The sequence below is a fragment of the Syngnathoides biaculeatus genome, chromosome 11 (genome assembly GCF_019802595.1).
Source record: "Syngnathoides biaculeatus isolate LvHL_M chromosome 11, ASM1980259v1, whole genome shotgun sequence".
NCBI lineage: Eukaryota > Metazoa > Chordata > Actinopteri > Syngnathiformes > Syngnathidae > Syngnathoides > Syngnathoides biaculeatus.
The window spans coordinates 9,435,781-9,448,163 of record NC_084650.1 but is presented as its reverse complement, the minus strand read 5'-3'; the positions used below and the strand labels follow the sequence as shown (position 1 = coordinate 9,448,163).

Sequence of the window (12,383 nt, the reverse complement as noted above, 5' to 3'; positions counted from 1 at the left end):
CTTTTTGTTGTTCTCTTGAAGTGATCAAATACTGTTGGAAGCGTTCATCTGAATGCCAGACATTAATTTGTCTAAATGTTGGGTACTGCTTTCATGATTCTTGTTTTTCCTTCTTCAACAGGCCCATTCGTGCAATGCCTTTGGTAATGACTAACTCACTTGGTCAAGTGACATTAAACTCTTCCTCAGTCCTAACCAACACGGCAGGAGCCCCAGTTACAGTAGGTAGTGCTAGTACACCTCCGAAATTGGTCATCCAAACGCTGCCCAGCATGCTGCAATCTGGTTCAAAAACAGGTGAGAAAATAACAATCATCACTATCCCAGCCAACCAGCTTGCCACACTCATGCAGGCAAATCCTTCAGCCCAGGTGACCCAGCTCATACAGGCAAAACCTGTCACTACACATGTAGCTCAAGCTGTCACAAAGTCAGCGACAACCCCTACTGTCCCTCTAGCCTCAGGCACACCAGTGCCCCAGCTTATCCTTGCCAAACCACAGCTCTCTTTCCAACATGTCCAAAATCCCACCCTACTAAAGAAGCCCTGCAGCAGTCAGCCAGAGGAAGAAGAATCAGAGGTCCCAAACCTCTCCAGTCAACCAGCAGCGCCAGAAGAAAGCCCAGCCTCCTGAGAAGTCAAACCTAAGTTGGGTTGGAGTTGTGGGAAATGACAGACTGTAAAACCTGCAGACTAAGCCTAGTTATATCTCACCCACTTTTCGTCCCGACTAAAGAACACTCTTTGACTGCCACAGACTGCATTAACTGTGGGCAAATTGAATCCTCTCATAAATGGAATGAAATTAATGTCAAAGAGTAGCCTTAGATTGTAAATGAAACCATTCACATTTGCAATCAAACAGTATGTAAACTCCCAGCAAAGACTTTATTAATGGAAAGTAAATGTACAGAACATTTTGATACGCAGTAGGATTGTTTTCTTCTCTGAGGTTTTATTTGTTCAGTTTTTTGTTTTACATCTTTGTTCTTGTCTGAAGACTTCTATTCTTCCCATGCACTGTTAAAAACTGCATTTTTTTACTGCAATTTTAAAAGGGAGTGAAAAGATGTCTATATCCACATTAAAAGTAGATGTGTGCTCCACAAATGAAGAATAATATAGTATTTCTTGTACGATCAGTTTTACAAAAAATGTGCTGTCAAAAAAAGAAAAATGTTTTGTCTTTATGTTAATTGTTTGTGGCATGATACTAGAAAAAGGCATCTATTAGGTGTGGTGCAAATCCAGAAAATGTATGTCCATTTTTCATAATTTAGCATTGTGAAAAGTTTTAATTATAGACATAGAAAGGAACAAATTCATGAGTGCACAATGCTCCCTGAGTACGAAAGAAATTTTGGGATGAATTAAATATAAAATCATGAATATTTCCACCTCCTCGAGCCTCCTCCGCAAGGTGTCGGGGCTCTCTCTTAGAGGTGGGGTGAGAAGGTCAGTCATGCGGGAGGGGCTCAGTGTCAGTCCGCTGCTCCTCCGCCTTGAGAGGAGCCAGATGAGATGGCTGATCTGGATGCCTCCCTTGTGAGTTGTTCTGGGCATGTCCCACTGGGAAGAGACAGGACACGCTGGAGAGACTACATCTCTCAGGTGGCCTGGGAACGGCTCAGGATCCTTCCAGAAGAGCTGGATGAAGTGGCTGGGGAAAGGGAAGTTGGGATTGCTTCCACACACTGCTTGGGCTCTCGTACCAATACTCTTAAGAGGGGTTGTTCTTTCGTCCATTCTAGAGTTGCCTATGTTGATTAGCATTGAGCAGGTGTAGATATGATTATTGCTCAGCGGCGGTACATTGGGCTTCACCGCGTTGCTCAACAGGGTAGCTTTTCTCTACCTTTAGGATAGGGATCCTGATGTTGTTTATGCCTTTGTACAAAACTGTTCAGAGTACCCACCCTTTTTGGAGTCCTGAGAGGAAGTGCTTGAGAGCGTTCCCAATGGGGACTCCATCATTTTACTGGGGTACTTCAACGCTCACATGGGCAATAACAGTTAGACCTGGAAAGGCATAACTGGGAAGAATGACCCCCGATCTGAACTCTAGTTGTGTTCTGTTTCTGTAGTTCTGTGGTTATCGCAAAATTTCGGTAACGAACATCATGTTTAAGCGTAAGGATGTCTACACATGCTCTTGGTACCAAGATACCCTGGGTGCCAGTTCGATGAAAGCCTTTTGTTTGTTTCATCAGATTTGCGAGTTTGTTTCTCACTGGGGTCTCCACTCCCCAAAAGGGGTTGCGTCAGGAAGGGCATCCGGTGTAAAAACTGTGCCAAACAAATATGAGCGTTCATCTGAGATGACACGCTGTGGCAACCCCTAACGGGAAAAGCCCAAAGAAATAAAGAACACTTGGTTGAAGAGAGGGGCGGAGCTGTAAACTGATCACCATGCCCGCAGATATAAAGTTACCGGTGTTGTCCACCAGTCATGCCCGCACATATAAAGTTATGGACGGGTGTGGTCCACCAGTCATGCCCGCACAGGGTTCGCCCGCAGCCCTAGAAGTCCCTAAAAACCCCTAAATTTTCGAAGGTGCATTTAGGGGGTCCTAAAAGTCCTTAAAATCCGCGAAAACCGGTCAAGCCCCTAAAAAGGCCTTAAATTATAAAAAATCAAAGGGAGGACCTCTACCGGCAAAATTCTCCGGAAAAAAATTATCTTTTATTTTAAAAAAATAGCGATCCGTCTGGCATCTAAAACAGCCGGAAATTGTCAACGGAAGTCACCGTGTTGACAGCTAGTCGCCCTCTTGTCGTCGATATTCCATTGTTCGTTTCCGTGAGTCGGCATTTCACTTCGTCTTCATTACGTCTTTCATCGATCCAACTTGTATCACGGGGAAGTGCATTTTTCAAGATGCTTGGGTTGAAAGTAAGGAGTTTGGAATCTGGGTTCGTCGACATCCAAAACATCGGCACATGTTTTACTGCCATCTGTGCAAGCAGAGTTACCAGCTTGGAAAGATGGGCGTCAAAGCGCTGGAGTCGCACCGGAAAAAAAGGAGACATGCTGATTTGGCGAAGACTCTCTCATCTTCCGTTGGTATGAATATGTTTGTAAAATATAAAAATAGTGAAGCATCAACTTCAGGCAGTGGTACTAGCAGTGCATGCGCACCTACAGTTGTTCAGCCATCGACTTCAACCAGCCAGAAGTCAGGCTTCATGAATGTAGTTCAATACACGAAGGCGGACTCGTTAAAGGCAGAGATCGTGTGGACTTTAAAAATGATCTGCAGCCATTACAGTTACAAATCTTGCGAAAGTAATTTGAAAGGGTTTGCAGTCATGTTCCCAGACAGTGACATTGCTAAAAACTACCACTGTGGGGAAAGGAAGACTTCATACCTGGCTACATTTGGCATCGCTGCCCACTTTTCATCGCTACTGCCTCAAAGCCAAAAAAGCCAGAATAGAGACTGACACATCTACGCTTATTGAGATGGCTGACAGGCTGTGTGAGGAGGCAGAAGAAAAGAGGAATCTGAGGTTTATCACCGAGGCCAATGCACTCAGAGGCAGAGTATGTCCTCCTCTTTGATGAGTCTCTAAATCATGAGATGTAAGAGAAGCAGCTGGACATTCATATGCGATTGTGGATTGATGACCGGGTCCGCACTTGCTACCTCACCTCTGAATTCCTGGGACATTCAGCAGCAACTGATCTTCAGGAGCGTCTGGACCCTATTGTGTGTGACTTCGGTCACCAAAAGCTGCTCCAGCTCTCGATGGATGCCCCCTATATTAATTGGAAGCTGTACAAATCAATTGAAGAACAAATAGAAAAGATGACCACCCGCCGTATGCTGCAGACTGGAAGCTGCGGTCTACACATCCTCCATAACGCATTTCGAATTGGTTGCCAGGCAGCTGGATGAGGGGGTGGAAGATTTTCTGTCCAGCATCTACAACTTGTTTCGCGATGCACCTGCCAGGCGCGAGGACTTTCAACAAGTCACTGGATCCGACACTCTCCCTCTTATGTTCTGCAAGCACAGATGGCTTGAAAACAATGTGGCAGAGAGAGCCATCACCCTGATGCCACACGTGCAAGATTATTGCGAGGCAGCAAGGACGAAGAAGGTGGCCTGCCCAACAATAGCTCCTTCACTGTTGTTCAGAAAGCAGCACAGGACCCCATCTTTGTTGCCAAGCTTCACTTCTTTCTCATGTGCGCCAGGCTGGTGGAACCATTCCTGAAATTGTACCAGACTGACAAGCCTATGCTTCCCTTCATCGCAAAGGACATGGGCACCCTCATCTAGACTCTGATGGAAAAGTTCATCAAGCCTGAAGTCCTTAACGAAAAGGCAGCCTCCCTCACCAGCCTTGTCAAGATTAATGTGGGTGACAAGTCACACTGGGTCGAAAGTAGCCATAGGCTTTGCTGCTGAGAGACTGCTTCTGAAATCTGGCATTGCAACCGACCGTGTAAAGCAGGAATTCAGAATGAGTTGCCAAACTTTCCTGGTAAACATGAAAAAGTTGCTGGAGAAGGCCCCCATCATATACAGTTTAGTCCGCCTACTAAGCTGGATAGACCCTTGGCATATTGCCATGAAAGATGAAAAGGAGAACAACAACAAAAATCTCCAAAAAACCTCAAACATCATGGTGGATCACAGAAGGGTGGAGGAAAGCAATTGTGACAGGATTCTGTTCCAGTATTCCAGACTGAGTGAAAAGATCCAAGAAGATGAGGAGATTAGGGTTGCTTTCTCTGACTTCAACATCTCTAAGGACAGGCTGGACACGCTCTTCCACTCCATTCTGCATCAGCAGGAAAGCCAGCAGTTCCAGGAGCTATGAGGCGTCATAAAGCAGCTGCTGCTCCTGTCCCATGCACAGGCATCTGTGGAAAGAGGCTTCTCCACAAACAAGGAGGTCACCGAGGACAACCTAAGTAAGGAGTCACTGATTGCTCGGAGGCAAATAGTGGAGGTGGTCCAGCAATATGGAGGGCCTGACATGGTGCCTATCACAAGGGAGCTGTTGGTCGCTGCGTCTTCTGCCAGAAGTATTTACGTCCAGCATCTAGAGGAGGAAAAGAAGAAGAAGGATGCATCAAAACAGGCAGAGAAGAGGAAGGCAGCTAAGGCAGAGATAGACAGCCTCAAAGCCAAAAAAGCCAGACTTGAGACTGACATAGCTATGCTTATTGAGAAGGCTGACAGGCTGTATGAGGAGGCAGAAGAAAAGAGGAAGCTGAGGTTTATCACCAAGGCCAATGCACTCGGAGGCAGAGCAAAGGACAAGAGAGCCACTTTGGCACCTCTGCAGCAATAAATAAAGGAGGCACTGGCTAGACTCAAGGAGCTAGAGTAGGGGTGCTGAGACAGACATCAGTAGAAGACATTTGTGTATATAGTTGCAATTGTAGTTAGAATCAGGTGATCACTGTCACAGGTACTGAAGTACTGGAACCTTTGATGAACCAAGAACAGCCGATGGCACCATTGAGTGTCTTTTTTCCTTACTCTTGATTTCCTACGATGGCCCTAAATTTTTCGTGTCGGCCCTAAATTTTTTCCGTGTCAGCCCTAAATTTTTCGTGTCAGCCCCTAAGAATGCCCCTAAAAAGCCCTTAAATTTTTTGGGTCCTGCCGCAGATATAAAGTTGCGGGTGTGTGTTCTGTTTGTAATTATGAGTGTACCCCTTTTAGAGCGGAGGTGGGGATGTTGTTAGGTAAACTAGGAAGTAGGCTGAGCAGCAGCTCCCATGTGCTTCCATGTTTAAAAAAAAAAACAAAAAAAAAAAGACAGGTTGTGGTTCACTGCATGAGATCGGTTTTCATGTGCGCTGAGTGTGCGGCAACTGCGCAATTGCACAGTGGCGCAAGATTACACAAAATAAGTGATGTCTGTCAATATCCATGTATTTCGACTTGTAACAAATTTTACGCGTGTGATTTTTCGTGCTTGCCTGTGCAGATTTGCGAGTGTGATGGAGCGTGGGCGCATACACGCCTGTCAAACCACAGTTACTGTGGCAGCAATCACCGAACACGGAGGGATGCTGTCTAACTGTAGAAGGAGTCCTATTGGGCATTTTTGGCCTATGGGACTCCTGATTTAGCTGATGGGTACTGGCTGGCCAAACGGAATGCATCTTTGGTAGTCGGTGAAGCAAAAACTCGGGTGTGGGAGGAGTTTGGTGACTCCATGGAGAAAGACTTCCAAAGAGCTTCAAAGAAATTCTGGTCCACGTTCCAGCGCCTCAAGAGAGAGAAGCAGTGCACCATCCACACTGTGTGTAGTGTGGATGGGGAGCTGCTCACTCACACCATTGTGAGTCTTTGGGGTGAACACTTTTAAGACCTCCTTGATTAACACCAGTACGCCTTCCCATGAGGAAGCAGAATCTGAGTTCTCTGATGCGGGCTCTCCAAACTCTGGGTTTTAGGTCACTGTGGTGGTTAAAAAGCTCCTCTGTGGCAAGGCCCCGGTAGTGGATGAGATATACCCGGAGTTCCTAATGGCTTTGAATGTTGTGGGGCTGTCCTGGTTGACACGCAGCTACAACATCACTTGGAGATCGGGGGCATTCCAACTGTCCTAGCTGTGGAACAATGGACCAGCTCTACATCCTTGGCAGGATCCTCGAGAGTGCATGGGAATTCGCTCAGCCACAGAATTTTGTGGATTTTGAGAAGGTATTCAAGCCGTGTCCCTCGCGAAGTCCTATGGTGGGGTCCTTCGGCAGTATGGAGAATCAAACCCCCTGATATTGGCTGTTCGGTCCCGATACGACCGGTGTCAGAGTTTGGTCTGCATTGCATGGTAGTAAGTCACACTTATTTTCAGTGTGAGTTGGACTCCGCCAAGTGTGCCCATAGTCACTGATTCTGTTCATAACTTTTATGGAAAGAATTTATCATTGCAGCCAACTGGTTATGTTCCTACCCTCCACTATGGTCACGAGCTGTGGGTCAATATCGAAAGAACAAGACAAACGGCCAAAATGAGTTTCCACCACAGGGTGTCCAGCCTCTGCCCTAGAGAGAGGGTGAGAAGCTCAGTCTTCCAGAAATCCCTCTTCCTCCACATTCAGAGGAGCTGGATGAGGTGGCTGGGGCATCTGATTTGGATGCCTCCTTGACACCTTCTTGGTGAAGCGTTTCAGACATGTCTCACCAGAATGAGATCCTGGGACAGACTGCATTGACGATGTCTCTCTGCTGGCTTGGATACACCTTGTGAGCGGTTAGGGTTAGCACAAGCCTGGAATTTACAACAAGATTACCTGTAAAGATGCCTCCCTTTTTAATTGAGGATCACAATAAATACTACAGAGGGTGTTAATTCTAGAAACGAAGATCCACTGTCCTGAATGTATGTGGATGTCGAAAATGAAACCACACACTCAAAATGGTTGGCAGAGGTGTGCTAACAGCCACTTAGCTCAACAACGAGGACAGATGTGGACTGTGGAATCAATAACAGATTATCCAACAATTTTCCCCGGAATTCATTGGGAGGAAATCCCAATGATATTGGATATCTAGAAGGGAGCACAACAGCAGGAATACGGCTGGCCTGCGTTGCTGGCCACCTTAACTCCGAGTGAGTGGCCATGGTGAAGAGCATCGAAAAAGGTGAGTCACTGCAAAACTTTGACATTAGACTTACAAATAGATTTGAGCCACTTTTACAAGACCCATGCCAAGAATCTTCATCCCCCACCATCACTGAAAGGTATGAAATTGAATCATTATGGGAAAAATTGGGACCCCAAACAATAACAATTGGTGATGCAGCTGTCAAGGATATGAAACATTTTTGCGGCGAGAAAAATACCAAAGTACAGGAATTCCTCACTTTTCGTGGTTATTTAGTGCCAGAACCACCCGTGAAAAGTGAAAAACCGTGAAGTATGTTTTTTGTAGGTACCAGAATGTTTACAATATCCAAACAGTATTTGTACTTTACAGTGCCTTGTGAAAGTATTTGGCCCCCTTGAACTTTTCAACCTTTCGCCACATTTGAGGCTAGATATAAAATAAAAATTTTTTGTCAAGAATCAACAAATGGGAAACAATCGTGAAGTGGAATGAAATTTATTGGATATTTTATACTTTTTTGACGAATAAAAATAGTGCGGTGTGTAATATTATTGAGCCACTTTACGTTCAGTGATGCAAACTCACTCCAGGCGTTCAGTGAGGATCTCTGAATGATCCAATGTTGACATATGATGATAAATAAAATCCACCTGTGTGTAATCAAGTCTCCGTACAAATGCAGCTGCTCTGTGATAGTCTCAGGGTTATGTTTAAAGCGGAGAGAGCATAATGAAGACCAAGGAACACACCAGGCAGATCCGAGATACTGTTGTGGAGAAGTTTAAAGCCAGATTTGGATACAAAAAGATTTCCCAAGCTATAAACATTTCAAGGAGCATTGTACAAGCATTCATATTGAAATGGAAGGAGTATCAGACCACTGCAAATCTACCAAGACCCGGCCGTCCCGTTAAACAACAATCAACAATCATTCGTACACTGCACAAATCTGGCCTCTATGGAAGAGCGGCAAGAATAAAGCCATTTCTCAAATATATCCATAAAAAGTTTCATTTTAAGTTTGCCACAAGCCACCTGGGGGAGACACCAAATATGTAAGGATGTACTCTGGTCAGATGAAACCAAAATCTAACTCTTTGGCCACAATGCAAAACGATATGTTTGGCGTAAAAGCAACACAGCTCATCACCCTGAACACACCATCCCCACTGTCAAACATAGTGGTGGCAGCCTCACGGTTTGGGCCTGCTTTTCTTCAACAGGGAAGATGGTTAAAAGATGGTTAAAATTGATGGGATGATGAATGGAGCCAAATACAGGACCATTCTGGAAGAAAACGTGTTGGAGTCTGCGAAAGACCTGAGACTGGGACAGATTTATTTTCCAATAGGAAAATGATCCAAAACATAAAGCCAAATCTACAATGGAATGGTTCACAAACGTGTCCAGGTGTTAGAATGGCCAAGTCAAAGTCCAGACATGAATCCATTTGAGAATAATTGGGCAGAGCTGAAGACTGCTGTTCACAAATGATCTCCAATTTCACTGAGCTCGAGCTGTTTTGCAGAGAGAATGGGCAAGAATTTTAGTCTCTCGATGTGCAAAACTGATAGACATTCCCCAAGCGACTTGCAGCTGTAATTGCAGCAAAAGGTGGCGCTATAAAGTATTAATGCAAGGGGGCCGAATAATATTGCACGCCCCACTTTTCAGGTTTTTGTTTGTTAAAAAAGTTTAAAATATCCAATAAATTTCGCTCCACTTAACGATTGTGTGAAACGTGGCGAAAGGTTGAAAAGTTCAAGTGGGAAGAACACTTTCACAAGATCCTGTACATATTTGTGACAAAAAGAGGTATTTAGTTAAATCTTTACTTACCAAACTTATAATATATACAGTATTATAAATTTATAATAGAAATATAAATTATAAATCACTTACTGTATTGTATTATTGTATAGTTACCATTCATCACGCAAAGACTTCTGGTGAAGCTGCCGTGTGGGTACCAGAATGTTTAATCAACAGTCCAGCATTTATACTTTTCCACTTGAGACAAAAATTACACTACGTGACTAAACAATCACAATAAAATAACATTTTTATTGCAGTGCAGAAAGTCACAAACAGAAAACGTGTGGTGTCTTCTCGTGTAGCACCGAATATGCCCTTTGTGACGTAACTTCTGGTGCGCTGCTGTGACATCACTTTCGTTCTGCTCGGGCTGCCGTTTGGGTACCAGAATGTTTAATCAACAGTACAGCATTGATACATTACATACTTGAGACATAAACAAAAACAAACATTTTTATTGCACTACATAAAGTCACAAACAAAGCAAACGCGTAATGTCGTCTCGTGTAGCACTGAATATCCGTGATGCCATGTTGTCATGTACCTTCCAGCATGCCGTTACATCACTTCCATTCTTGAGCTGCCGTGTAGGTATCAGAATGTTTAATCAACAGTACAGCATTGATTCATTGCATACTTGAGACATACATTAGAACAGTACAAGTGTCAAGTTGAAAGTGCCACTGACACCTAAAACATAAAATTTTATGTTTTTAAGCAAAATAAAATCAGCCATTTGTTCACAGCACATCAGAATGTTGCCGTATATTGATTTATTTATTTTTTTTCCATATCCCGCTTTGAAAAGTCTAGGATTTTGTGTTGAAGAAGAACCAGGAAGTGACGTTTTTTTGCAGTAGCAGGGTTGAGTGTTTATACTTATTGTACCACTGAGAAATTACCAGTTTTTTATGCATGTTAGCTAAAATGCCAACTCGTTGTATTGATAGATTTTGCTTAAACACTCGGGAGGATGGATTCACTCTTGACACGTTTCCAAAAGACCCAATTCGTTCTTAAAAATGGATTGCACAGGTGCAAAGGACAAGAGCTTTATGTGTTCCAAGTGAAGACTATTTTACTTTTATTGCACTTTCATTATTTGCTTAAATATGACTTTATACATTCAATCAACAGGTAAAGTGTTATTTGCTAATCAGACAAGGACGTGTTGTGGAGCCGGTGGTTGTCCTTGATCTTTGTACGCAGAAAACCGGCTGGTGGCATCCTCCTCTCCCAGACGTTGCCGTGGAGATGAATGACACCAGAAATGGAGCGGAAAGTTACCATCCCGGCCCAGGACCAGGCTGCGGGGGGCAGGCATTTTTACCATGGACCCATACATATAAAAACCTTGTGTTACCAGGCAGCTCTTGTCTTCTTCTTTGGCTATCCTGCCAGAAGACACACGTCTTGCGTGCGGCAAATACCTAGATAAGACCCGGACATCTGTATTGCACATTCCTTTGTAATAAATCCATTTGCTGTTAAATTTTTCTAATCATTGGTCATATCTTCCTCGATTTGTGAACACGCGTAGGGTTCAAACTCGCAAATCCCTACAATTTGGTGACCCCGACCGTAAGTCGAGGGAGGTAGACAGACGTTGGCCATCGACACATGAGATAAAGAGAGACATAGGAGAAACACAGGAGTGTTATACGGACAAGTTGAGGGTGGTAGTCTGTACTTATGACTTCTCCAGGTTGGAACCAAAATCAAAAGGTAAGCAGAAGCCTGTTTACTATCGAATTCTGCATATTGAAAGTCATTGGTATCAGATTGTTCATGCCTCATATGAGTTATTGAGAAGAGATATAGTCAATAAGAGAAATTGTATATCCTGTCGTATTATATTGTAGACGTACAATTGCACTGTGAGGTTTACCTGTTACACCTAAGGGGGATGGGATCTCTTAATAACAAAGGGTTTGCCGTTGGTTTGAGCCTGGGACGTCGCAAGGTGGCGTACGATAAAAACGAATAGTATAGGCTAATTTGTTTCGCAATAGGAATTCGGTTGGGTTTAGTCGGAGTGATCACTCAAATAAATCATGGATGGTGAATTTGATCATGAATGTGCTGAATATAATCCAACTAAAGATGAAATGTGCATTGAAAACGAGCGGCAAATGATGCCTAAAGTTAACAAAAATAAACAAGATAAAGAAAGGAAGCGCGCATTAAATAATGGCAATAGTACAATTTGGGTAAAATTCGCGATTAGGGCAAACTGACAAAGTTATAGGAAATTGACAGACTGTAAATATAATATAAATGTAAAACAATATGAAAGACGAAACAAGGGCTCATGGAATTTAAAGAGGTAAACAGAAAGGCGCGCTGCGCATTTAATGATGGTGACGGTGACGTTGATGCTAACATTGAAGAAAAATAGTAATGGTAAGTCAAACGAAGGTAAAGTAAATGGAAAAAAAAAAAGTGTATTTGATATGTGGACACGAGGGAAGGACCGCAAAAATGAGGAAGGAGGCATATCGAACACACGCGCCCTGAATCACGCGTAAGTACACCACACACACAGAGGAAGCGAAAGATGCTGAAGGGGGGGGGGGGTTACTGAAAACTGTCTTGTTGATTTGATGTGAAGCGTCCTCTCACATCAGAAATAACACGATGACTATTATATTATTATTATATGTTCTATTATGGCAGCATGGTGGAGCAGCTGTTAAAGCATTAGCCTCACAGTTCTGAAGTCCCGGGTTCAATCCCGGACCCGCCTGAGTGGAGTTTCCATGTTCCCCCCGTGCCTGCTATTATTATTATTATTATTATTATATGTTCTATTATGGCAGCATGGTGGAGCAGCGGTTAAAGCATTAGCGTCACAGTTCTGAGGTCCCGGGTTCAATCCCGGACCCGCCTGAGTGGAGTTTCCATGTTCCCCCCGTGCCTGCGTGGGTTTCCTCCAACATTCCTAAAACAAAAAAAAAAAATAAATGCCCCTAGATGTGATTGTG

General features: G+C 43.8%; 1 protein-coding gene across 11 annotated transcripts in view; it reads left to right on the top strand.

Annotated features, from left to right (window-relative positions):
* Positions 1–10,896, top strand: part of LOC133509078 (ETS-related transcription factor Elf-2-like) — an 82,719-nt gene extending 71,823 nt beyond the window's left edge. For 10 of the 11 annotated variants that reach the window (XM_061835761.1, XM_061835760.1, XM_061835759.1 and 7 more), the window contains one exon: positions 122–10,896. In XM_061835761.1, coding sequence (XP_061691745.1) covers positions 122–635 — 514 coding nt within the window. In that variant the 3' untranslated portion in view covers positions 636–10,896. The remainder of the gene's footprint in view (positions 1–121) is intronic. The other variant, XM_061835757.1, reaches the window with a different exon arrangement.
* Positions 10,897–12,383: the final 1,487 nt, after the last annotated feature.